The 12,572-nt window shown below is 35.7% G+C and overlaps 1 protein-coding gene across 14 annotated transcripts; it reads right to left on the minus strand.

Moving 5' to 3' along the window:
- Positions 1 to 7,720: 7,720 nt before the first annotated feature.
- LOC130943668 (uncharacterized) lies at positions 7,721 to 11,842 on the minus strand. 14 transcript variants are annotated; one of them, XR_009071872.1, is made up of 5 exons: positions 11,260 to 11,842; positions 10,775 to 10,889; positions 10,044 to 10,131; positions 9,618 to 9,704; positions 7,721 to 8,320 (listed from the first exon to the last, which is right to left on the minus strand). XR_009071872.1 is itself a non-coding variant. In XM_057871659.1 (5 exons), the coding sequence occupies exons 1-5, from the start codon at positions 10,832 to 10,834 to the stop codon at positions 8,267 to 8,269; spliced, it is 324 nt and encodes a 107-aa protein (XP_057727642.1). In that variant the 5' UTR covers positions 10,835 to 11,842; the 3' UTR covers positions 7,721 to 8,266. The 14 variants fall into 14 exon arrangements, 4 of the variants coding, with proteins under 4 accessions (XP_057727642.1, XP_057727659.1, XP_057727651.1 ...); XR_009071876.1 differs by having other exon boundaries at positions 10,779 to 10,889; positions 11,239 to 11,842; XR_009071869.1 differs by having other exon boundaries at positions 11,239 to 11,842.
- Between the last annotated feature and the right edge of the window lie 730 nt (positions 11,843 to 12,572).

The following is a 12,572-nucleotide window of genomic DNA, read 5'->3' on the forward strand; positions in this document are numbered from 1 at the left end:
TTGCCTTACTATCAAACTCGGGACAAAGAAAGGGAACCTAAGAAGAAAGAGGAGAAAAATGTAGAAAAGCCTCGAAAGTATCACAATTACACCCCTCTAAAGGTTTTCCTGGTCGATGTTTATCGTGAAATATGCCATACAGAGAAACTCCCGCCTCCTCGTCTGATTAAGCATAAGAAAGCTGGAAGTCGGACTGAATATTGTGAGTACCATAAGTTGTACGGGCATTCCCTAATAAATGCTACAACCTATAAAATGTCATCGAAAAGTCGGCCTTATAGATACCTAGTAGACAAGTCAGACGACCTGAGGAAGAGAAGAAAGGATGAAGAAGTAAGATGACCAAAACGCCCTCTTCACCCCCCCCCCGAGCGATAATTTGCAAGAGGAGGAATATCAAAATCCTCACGAAAAAGGCACCTCAAGCAAGTATATCAAGTCGGGGAGGACAGTTAATCGTCCAACTTACCCACTATCTCCTTCACTAAAAAGGATGCTCAAGGAGTAGTACCATGGCATGACGACCCAGTGGTGATAACTATAATCCTAGTAAATGCTAACCTCCATCGAACTTTGGTAGATCAAGGCAGCTCGGCAGATATTCTGTTCAAACCTCCTTTGACAAGCTCGGGTTAGAGAAAATGGATCTAAGGGCATACCCAGATAGCCTTTTTGAACTGGGAGACACCCCAATCTGACCTCTAGGTTACATCTCATTGTACACCACCTTCGAAAAATGTGCCAAGTCAAGGACACTAAGTGTTAACTATATTGTAGTCAATGTAAGTTCAGCCTACAATGCCCTAATAGGTCAAACAACTTTAAATCGACTTGCAGCTATCATCTCTACCCCACATCTTTGCATAAAATTTTTGACAGCTAAAGGGATTGCCACCATCAAAGAAGATCAAAAGTTATCAAGAAAATGCTATAACGAGAGCCTTAGTTTGAAAGATAGCTCGGAAGGCAAAGAAGTCAATACATTCGAGTTAGGTAGAGTCCAAGTTCGAGAATAACTATGACTTCAACCAGAAGAAAAAATGGAAGAGATACAAATCAGAGACCACCCCGACAAGAAAATGAGCACAGAGGCAAACTTGGAGAAAAGCCTAAAGAAATAACTCGTTGAATTGCTAAGGAAAAACTCTGATCTCTTTTCCTGAAAAGCCTCTGACATGCCCGGTATTGATCCTGACTTGATGTGCCATAGGCTTGCTGTGTACCCAGGTTCCCAACCTGTTCAGCAGAAGCACAGAAAGCGCAGACAATAACGAACACAGGTCGTAGAAGAGCAAGTGTAGGCCATGCTAGAAGCAGGATTTATAATGGAGGTGAAATATCCACTTTGGCTAGCCAATGTTGTATTGGTGAAAAAGCAAAACGGAAAATGGAGAATGTGCATTGATTACATTGACCTCAACAAAGCCTGCCGTAAAGATCCTTATCCACTCCCCAACATTAATGCTCAGGTCGACTCCGCCTCAGGCTACAGATACTTGTCCTTTATGGATGCCTACTCAAGATACAATCAAACTCCAATGTACAAACCAGATCAAGAAAAGACCTCATTCATAACTCTAAAAGAAAACTAATGCTACATAGTAATGCCTTTTGGATTAAAGATTGTAGGAGTTACCTACCAACGATTGATGAATAAGGTGTTTTCCTCTCACAAAGGAAAACTCATGGAAGTATATGTGGATGACATGCTCGTTAAGACCAAAGAGGATGGAACACTTTTGTCCGACCTCTCGGATGTATTCTCCAGTATAAGAAAGCATGAAATGAGATTAAATCTCTCAAAATGCACCTTTGCAGTAGAAGCTCACAAATTCTCCTCAAAGAGGCATAGAAACAAACCCTGACAAATGCCAGGCTATACTCAATATAAAGAGCCCGACTTGTGTTAAAGAGGTTAAATAACTAAATGGAAGGTTGGCCGCTCTATCTAGATTTTTAGTGGGGTCGGCTTTGAAATCACTTCCCCTCTACTCAATTTTAAGGAAAGGAAAGCAATTTGAATGCACCCTAATATGCGAATAGGCCTTCCAAGATTTCAAGACATTCTTGCGATAACCACCCATACTTACCTGACTTGAAAAAGGGAAAGAACTCGTGCTATACCTATCAGTTGGAAGTCGGACCATAGCCTCAGCCCTAGTCTGAGAAGACGAAAAAGGGCAGCAACATATCTACTTCATCAGCAAAGCCTTACAAGGGGCAAAGCTGAATTATCAAAAGATAGAAAAGTTTTCTTATGTCCTTGTTCTTACATCCCGAAGGCTCCGACCTTACTTTCAGGCCTATACCATTAAAGTTTGCACTAATCAACTAATGAAAAATATTCTACAAAAAACAGACTTGGCTGGAAGGATTCTACAATGGGCAGTAGAGCTGTCCGAGTTTGATTTAAGATATTAAACTCGGACAGCCATTAAATCACAATACCTCGCCGACTTCATCACTGAATACATTGAAAGTCCCGGAAGCCCTACCACATGGAGTATGTACGTAGTCGGGTTATCAAACAAATCTGGAAGTGGAGCTGGTGTTATTCTAGAAAGCGATCAAGGGACTCGGATAGAACTATCCTTAAGGTTCGAGTTCCTTGCTTCTAATAATCAGGCAGAATATGAGGTCCTACTTGCTGGATTGAAGCTGGCTAAAGAAGTGGAGGCAGAAAAGGTGGTGGTGTTCAGTGATTTGCAAGTAATAACTTCTCAAATTAATGGCACCTACCAAGCTAAAGACCCCACTATGAAGAAGTACTTGGATGAGACATGAGAACAATTAACACATTTTTCAGAAAGTGAGGTCCGACATATAACTCGGGAGTCCAATGCCCGAGCTGATGCTCTATCAAAGTTAGCCAGCACCAAGCCATGAGGCAACAATAGAAGTCTCATTCAAGAGACTCTGCAAACGCCATCCATACCAAAGGAAGTGGAAATACTGACTATACACAATCAACATTTAGGGTGGATGACCCCCACAATCAACTACCTCAAATTTGACATACTCCCCAAGAATGAAAAGGAGGCCAAAATGCTAGTAAAAGAGGCACAAAACAACACACTAGTCCATAATATCCTATACAAAAGAGGGATCTCAACACCCTTCTCAAAATGCGTCCCGATCTCCAACACAAAGGAAGTCTTGGAGGACTTACATAGTGACATATGTGGAAACCACCTAAGAGCACGGTCCTAGGTGGTTCCCTCGGTCCTAGGTGCGTCCCGACCTCCAACACCCCTCTTAAACAATTGATGATTGCCTTGAGTTGGCCACTTTTATTCTCTTACAATATTGATCCATATGGTTCTTTGATGAATTTGTACCATTCTTCGGACTTGCATTAAACACATTCTTGCAAAATTTGCATTTCACCTTCTATTCACCTTTAACTTTCAAACGATCAAATTACTCCTAATAAATACTCTTAACATTAGCCTTATTGTCACCTTTAACAGGAGTTGATCCTTTTAGAATCAAGTGCATTAGTTTACTATGCCTAAAAAAACATATATATATATATATATATATATATATATATATATATATATATACACACAGGAATAAAATCACCCTAATATTAAGTTCAATAACAAGATCAATGCATATGAGAGGAAATGGAAGAACATCTAGATGCATGAGTATATTAAAAATGCAAAAGTGAGATTATGGGTAGCTAGGCATGAATTTAGAATTGTCTAGAGTGTGTGTGTGTGTGTGTTAGGTGAGAACTTAGGTTAGTCAAAGATTCAATTATAGCTCACATGGCCATACATATATCCTCACCCTTACCTTAGCCCGATTACAACATTGAAAAGACCTCATGATATTTGCATTTGTACACTAGCTATTGGTTGATTAGTTAGATGAAGAGCAAAGCCTTAGAAAGCATGACTAGAGAAGACTAGAGCGGATACACATCCGGCGAGGGTTCAATTGTTCAATCACATGTATTCATCACTATCTTCTATATTCTTGCAAGTTTGTAAAACCTTTTGAAAATTCAATACAATTGTGGGTTGGATTTAATTCCTATTGCTTTAGGCCTTGTGCTTATATATGTTCTCTTGAAGGGTTGATTTGTTTTGGCCTAAGCATTTACATTCATGAAAAGTAGTTGCTTTTAGACAATTTGCATATAGTCTAGTTGCATTGGATAAATGTCATACCCATTGTTTCCTTCTTGGTTTAGCATGAGGACATGCTAAGGTTTAAGTGTGGGGAGGTTGATAAACCCCATTTGTAGGGTTTATCTTGTATTGAATCTAGAGTATTTTGTCAACCTTTTCTCACATTTACTCAATAAAATAGCATAGTTTTGTGATTGTCTCCTAATTTGTGCTTAAGTGTGAAAACATACTTTTAGACCCTTAATTTGATAATTTTAATCCACCTTTGATTCCACTAGATGCCTTGATGTGTTTGTTAGTGATTTCAGGTTGAAAAGGGCTAGGAGCGGATCAAAGGAGTGAACAGAAAGTATGCAAAGTGGAGAAATCATGAAAAGCCAAGGATTTGGAATGCGCCCATGGACGCGCGCTCATATGACGCATACGCGTGGATCGCGCAATACTCTAGGGACGCGTAAGCGTGCTGTACGCATACGCGTCGATGCCCACGCTGACACTTTTAATGAAATTGAACCTGGCGATTTTATAGGGGCTTCGGGCCCAGTTTTGAAGCCAATCTTGAGAAGGAAAAGGCTAAAAGAGACCAAGGATTGAGAAAAGGGGGGATTCATTCAATCACACAATTATTCACATAATTTGAGGTTTTAGATGTAGTTTTCTAGAGAGAAATGCTCTCTCCTCTCTCTAGGTTCTAGGTTTTTAGGTTTAGTTTTTCTCAATTTCATATTTATACTTTGTTTCAATTTAGGTTTCTTCTACTCTTATTGGTTCTATACTTTAGTCATATATTTCCCTTTGTGATTTTCTTATTTTGCTAATTTGGTTTATGAACTCTTCATGTCAGATTCAATTTTCATATTAATGCAATTCATGTTTTCCATGGTTATTGTTGCTTTCTTTAATTTGTGTTATTGAATCCTTGTTATTGGTTGTTTAGAATTTAATATTCTCTTATTAATTTTCTATGTTTTTATTTTGTTCCTTCCAAGTGTTTGATGAAATGCTCAGGAGGATTTTAATTTAGACTTTTATGTTCTTGGCTTGAGATGGTAACTTAGGAACTCTTGAGTTACTAATGTCCAAGTAATTGATGACTGGAGCCATTAACTCTAGTTCTCACTAATTGAATCAGTGGAGAGCTAGGACTTATGGACTTGGATTGATATAGCTCATTTGACTTTCCTTTACTAAGTTAGAGGATGATTTAATGGGATTGATCCTTGCAATTATCATGTTGTGGTTAGTGATAAGGATAGAGATTCTTAACCACCAAACCTTGCCAAGACCTCTTTATCATTTGATTTTCATTACCATTTACATTTCTTGTTTCTTATTTCAAAAACCCCAAAATATACCTTTACATAACCAATTATAAGAACACTTCCCTGCAATTCCTTTGAGAAACGACCCGAGGTTTGAATACTTAGGTTATTATTTTTAGGGGTTTGTTACTTGTGACAACCAAATTTTTGTATGAATGGATTCTTTGTTGGTTTAGAAACTATACTAGCAACACAATTTCAATTGTGAAATTCTAGACCACACAAAAGCCCATTCATCAACTGATGAAACAGTGCACGTCGTCTTGAATAGAGAAGGAAAAAAGAATTTTGTTGTCATTTGTTGTATTGGTTGGATCCTCAACAACAATATCTGTAATTCAGGAAAGGATTTTTAAATCAGGTTATTCGAAAGTGTCAGTGTCAATTTGTTTTCCTTTGCTTTTTTGACGATGAAGTTTCTGAAACTTTGGATGAAGCCATTGTTACAGAAAAGTGAATAAAATCAAGGAAGAAGAAAGATAAAGTTGGAGATGGAACGATCACTGGATAGAATGAGGAGAAAAGTAGGTGAAATAACCAAAAAGTTGAGGAAGTCACTGTTGTCATTGTTGAGAAGATGTTGCCAAAGAGAACTTGTGAGAGAAAATGGAATTTTTCTTGGTTGGAAGTGAAGAATTTTTGTGGTTTGTTTTTTCAAATTTAAAATAAACAAAAACCTTTCTTGGGAAGATAAAACTAAAGGAGAGAGAAACGGTAATTAATGAGAAAATGTGCTGTAGTAGGTGTAATTATTGGGTTTATGGAGATGTGGATAATTTATGGACTTTGTTTAAATTAATTCATTGATTATTGCATTTAAAGAGTCTTGTTCAGATAGGATTGAGCGTTTTATTCCCAGTTTGATTGCAATGAACGCATCAATTCTAAGGGGACAATTTGTTAGTCAAAATTCAAACAAGTTTTAAAAATCGAGTTTGAGACTCATTTGGTACCTTCGAAGATTGTGAAACTCATCGAGAAGGGTTTATCGACAAGAAAGATGGATTCGATCGGATTAACTCATCAAAGAAAAGGAAAATAATCAAAATGGCAAGGAGGTTAATAAGTGAAGATAACTGATAGCAATTATAGGATCATTCCGAAACGTGAGAACAATTATCAAAGAATTTTCACACACGGAAAATATGTTAAAGTTTGATTGGTCAAGGACTCTTATAAATAGTTGACGAATGAAAGGAATAGATGTTGGAATTCGTTTTAAGAAAACACTCTCGTACACTCACATCCCCAATGATTTTTTCTGAGTCTGCAAATAGTTTTATTTTCTGTAGGTTTCCTTCCATATCTTTTAAATTTCTTTAAGTTTCCTGTAATCTTGTCTTTTTCTGCAAATTTACTTTTTCTTGCAAAGTCTTTGTTTTCTTCTTTAACATTTTTGCATTGTCTGTCGATTTCAAAGTCTTTTGACCTTCTGTTAAAGGCATTTTATTGCTTTATCTTAATAACTTCAAGTTATTTACATTGCTTTTTTGTAATTTTGATTTCAAGTCATTTAAATTCTATTTGCATTTTAAATTTTTTCTTTCTTTCCTATTTGTTGAAAATTAGAATCTTTTGGTGCATAATTGAAAAATTAGTATTTATAACGGGAATAGATTTTGCTTCTACATTATTAGATATTAAACCAACCTAGATTTGCTAAAACTCTCCATAACAATTGTTATTATTATTTTTTATGATATTATTTTACACATATTTTTTATATTATGCATTTATGCACTACAAGAAAACATGCATTTTGCTACGCTTTTAAAGCGTGGCGAAAGTTAAAAAAAGCGTAACGATAGTTTTTTGCCACGCTTTTTGAGCTACCGGTACGCTTTTGAAAGGGTCACAACTACAAGGGTGTCGGTTGCTCTATCGCCACGCTTTTGGTGACCTATCGCCACGCTTTATTTTTTGTTACGCTTTTAAAGATCGCCACGCTTTAAAAACGTAATCATATGTGCAGATATAGCAACGCTTTTAAAGCGTGCCAATAGAGACATATGGCTACGCTTTTAAAGCATGCCAATAGAAAGAGATACAGCTACGTTTTTAAAGCGTGCCAATAGCAAGACATACAGCGACGCTTTTAAAGCGTGGCAATTGATGACTGTTGTACAATAGACTACGCTTTTAAAGCGTGGCAAAAAATTTGTTCAGTAGCCTATAGTTTTTTTAATCTTTTTTAATCTTTGTAATAAAACCTTACAAAATTAATAGATGATTTTAAAATTTAGATAATGACCAATAATTTTAAATCCACTAATCCTACATACATAAACTTGTCACCAAAAGAAATGTTTAATCACATGACAGTATAACAAAATATCAAAAACCAAAGTGATAACAACTAAGCAATGTATTCCTAATACATGAGTTGCAATTCCAATAACTTTGCCATCCTATCTAACAATAATTTTGATCAACCTCCTCACATATGTGCACCCAATTCACCAAACTAATCATCAGCCTCCACTATGTGCTCAGAGACGTACAGCATCCAGATTCTTCAGGATTTCAATGGCATTTAGCAACAACTGAGAAGCTTTTATGGCTCTGGTAGTTTCCACAGTAGCTTCTTCTTCAGGATTTTCGGGCTTCCCCATTGTTTCAGCTTTCTTGATGATGTTTTATGGCTCTAGTAGTTTCCACAGTAGCTTCTTCTTCAGGATTTTCGGGCTTCTCCATTGCTTCAGCTTTCTTGATGACCTCATCATCATAGGTGTATGCCTCGGCATCAACCACCATAACCCGTTAAATACTAGCAGTGATAACCAAAAATCAACATGGTATTCACTACTCTTCATCATCATCAATAGAAAGTAGATAGAGCATGTCCTCATTCTCAAGCTATAAATAATAAAAATTAATAATAAATAAATGGATAAAGAAATCAAACTTAGTTAATTATCATATCAAAGCCAACGCCACACTCTGTCAAATTAATAATAAACACTATCAAAATTAATAATAAACATTGTCTTCAACTGAGAGGTAATAACCACCAGCAAGTTCAGTTTCATTTGAGTTCTAGAGCTTTCTTCATGCTAGAAGAATCCTTGAAGTCGATGTAGGCAAAACTGTAAATTCTTTCTTTTCCACCAAATCTGACTTTTCTTTATTCTCTACTACTCCGCTTTTTGTCTCTTTTTATTCGTGTTGTCTCCATCTTGAGTGTCCTCTTCGGACGTATCCGCCTCTAATGGCGCAGCGGTAGTTAGGGATAATTGTTCACAGTAAATGTGATGTGGTGTGTTTACAATTATAGCAACTTTGAAAAATAAAATAGTAAAATAATTTTATTTTACTGAAAACATTCCCATAATATTTTATTAAAAACATTCCCATAAGCCCATAGAAAAATAATGGGCAAACCCACCTTTCACACGAGTTTGAAATTGGGGGGAAGAGGATTTAATTAAATGTAATATTTTTTAGAATAATTTTTAGGAATTTTAAAAAACTTTCTACTAAAACACACTATGAAATTCTTCTAACATAAAAGCAAAAAAAATTGTGATTATAAGAAAAAAAAACTTATGGTCCACAAACATAATCAGGCTTGTAGTGTTAAATTGGGCCACATGTTCCATAATAGAATACTATGCTAATTTTTAGAAATGTAGACAATTTTTTTCGATGACCAAAAAAGCAAATTTAAATGCTCAATATTGAATTAGATTAACTTAATTGGACACCAAAAAAAAGAGAGTAATTTAATTCAATAATAACAAAACATGAGCAACAATTTACATTCTAAATGCTCAATATTAAACATAAGAGAGGTATATTTGCAAGTTTACATCATTTGAAAATATAATAATTATTATAATTTATAAATGTTTGCTAACTCTTAACGATTTTAAGTGAACACCTTCATATTTCATTCATTAAAAAATCATGAACATTCCATTTACAGCGATTCAAAAAATTCACACTTTATCCATTACTATAATTGTATAATTCATCAAAAAACATTTAAAAAGAATAATAAAATGAGACCAGTAACATACAACTTTCTTTGCTGAGACAGCATCAACCATCTTGACATCCTTAGCAAGAGGAAAATACATTTAGTGCACAATCACAAGACAAAGCAAAACAAGCCTTCAAACAGCGATATTAAAATACAAAGCGAGATGCTTACACTTTTCTGAGGAGTTTTAGAAGCTTTTTCTTCTTCTTCATCACTGTTATCTGAACTATAACTGCTTTCTTTTGAAACTTTCACAAGCTGCAGTGAATAACAAAAGAAATTGAACACAGCAAAATAATAAACAATGGTTCACATAGTATAAAATATTTAAAAAAAATAGTACATAATTCAGATATCTAAATTTAGAAATTCAAGTTGAATATAATGGAAGAGAGAACAGTAGCAATTAACACTACATAATACAAGTAGGAAACTAAGGCCCAGAAATAAATGACACAAGCAATCAGATGGAGATTACAAATGAAAAAGATAAATACTGGAAATTCTAATCTAACCAAAAACTTATAAACTAAAAAAAAACCTTGAAAATAATAAAATTATTAGTCATGCTTATTTAATTGAAATGAAATATTATACCAGGAACAAGGGCAGATAAAGCAATGAAGCGCTGGCTGAGCTTCTCTCTACGCTTCCTCTCAGCAATTGCCACCAGGGAATAGAACCCCTACGAGCCGCAGTAACTCAATTCAATTACTTCTCCATCTAACTCAATTTGATCCTCCCAGTTTCTAATTTAGGATATAGTTTCACTCACCAATGTTGAATCAAAAGAGATATTTCCCGAGACAAAGAACAACTATCCAACTAATTATAACCTGAATTATCTACAATCAACCTAAATATAATTTATTATGAGAACAGTACACTACATAGTATATGCATGCCGTTCATACAAAAATAGGAGGAAATATGGTATATATTAGAAGGAGAAAACTGAAAGTAAAGCAATAGAATAAAAGTCAAGGTAATTAATATGCACAACAAGGAATAAGCTTGGCATAATCGAAAATGTTTGAACAGCATAACAAATACTAACCTCACTCTGAATAAGATCTTAGCACAGTAAACATGGTATAAAGTTTAAACTCTACAATGCAAATATTACCCTCTCTGTAGTCTATAATAATTAATGATCACAATAAGCATGCAAAGTAGCTCAAAGTTGGTGAATTGCAATTTGAAAAACTAAAGTTGAGCAACAGTTTGCCGAAATAAGATATAAATTGAGTGATCTCAAAGCATTAAGGGAATGTGTTCCCCCAAGTTCTCCTTCAGACAGGTGGAAAGACTGGATTGAAAATACTAACCTACCGGAAGATGACTTCGCAATGAAGTATATGGTATCCTGGCAAGGAAGTGGACATCATTTTCAAAGCCTAGGATAGGATTATAACCACCTCGTCCATATGTTTTTTTCCTCCACTGTGAAAAATGGTAGAGTTTAGAAATTGTACAGCATTAACAATCTGAGAAAACTAACTGCTTACACCCAATTTCATAAGCAATCCAAGAGGAAAATTACGTAAATCTTGTGAATTAGAAATAGAAAACACAGAAATCAAGTTCCACTTTTTTCCATCTCTCTCAGGAAATTCATCAAACAAATGGCAAGCATAACAATACTGAACCAAAATACAGCTAGAAAACAAGAAAAAATGGAACACAATTAAACAAAGAAAGGAACAGATTTCATCTTCTAAAACCCCTGTATCTTAATTCTAAATTTCCGCTCCTAAATAAAGGTCAACAAAGAAAGAGATGGATGTGAAACTTGAGGGAAAAAGTTTGAGACGTCGAAGCCTTGTGCGATGAGAGGGAGTAAGCGCTTGAACAGTGGAGGCGAGCTCGTGATAGAATCGTGAGCGAAGCAGAGACAGAGATGCGAGCATGACACAGGCGGCCGGAGGCGGAGACGTGAGACGCGAGCGGAGGAGAGCTGGTGGATCTGGCGAGAGGCGCGGCGACGGAGGTGAAGGTGCAGTGGCACCGTAGCGGTGATTGGAGGTGATAGAGACAGAGCTGGGGTGGTTGTTCAGGGGGCCATCACGCGAAGCTCAAAGGAGGGTTACGGGTGCCAGAAGAGGGATTGCCAACGGAAGCATCATGCGCGCCGGCGACGTTCTTCGCGGAGTGCAGAATGAAGAGAGGTTAGGGTTCTTCGATATGATATTCTTCATCGCGATTAGGGGGTTCTTCGTGAGGCACAATGAAGAGTGGGTTGGGTTGAGGCACAATGAAGACAAGGTTAGGGTTAGGAGCAATCGTCTCTTCGTGCGTGGAGGGCTTAGGGTTCTCTGATCTGAATGAGCTAGGGCAATTCAAAGAAGGGGAAAGCTAAAGTTTGGAAGAGTAGATGGTGTATTGCAAATTGCAATTGTAACTTAGAAATTTCGAAGGGAGCTCTCTGAAATTTTTTTTCTTTGGGGAACCTTTTGGGCACGCTTCAAAAGCGTGCCAAAAGAATTGGAGAAAACGGCTACGCTTTTAAAATGACTCTAACAAAATTTTGTCGTCACGCTTTAAAAGCGTGCCTGTTTTTATTTAGCAAAAAAAAAGCGTGGCCAAATCTCGAATCAATTGCTACCCTCATAAAAGCGTGACTATTGACCCTTTTTGCCACGCTTTTAAAGCGTAGAAAGAAAAAAAGTGGCCAAATCTCTATTCAGTCGCTACCCTCATAAAAGCGTGGCTATTGACTATTTTTGGCCACGCTTTTAAATCGTAACAAAAAAAACGTAGCTATAGACTTTTTTCTTGTAGTGATGTGAGCATAAATTTGTAAAAAAATATAATATTTTTAAAATTAAAATTAAAATATTTATTTTCTTATAATAAAATTTTAAAATACTTTTAAGAAAAAGATTTAAAAATAAACATAATCTATTATTTTTTGTTAGTATTTTTAATGATTAATTTAATTTTTTTTAATCTGATAATAATTTAATAATATATTTTTAATTTATATTTTTAAATATTATTAATTAATTATTAATTAAAAATCATAATTTTTATTTCAATTCAAATATTTCTCTTCTTTAAAGATCCAATTGACTAGCACGTAGTCTTAATCCTTATTATGCGTCATTTCATTTCATTATAATTTTT

The sequence above is a fragment of the Arachis stenosperma genome, chromosome 1 (genome assembly GCF_014773155.1).
Source record: "Arachis stenosperma cultivar V10309 chromosome 1, arast.V10309.gnm1.PFL2, whole genome shotgun sequence".
NCBI classification, from domain to species: domain Eukaryota; kingdom Viridiplantae; phylum Streptophyta; class Magnoliopsida; order Fabales; family Fabaceae; genus Arachis; species Arachis stenosperma.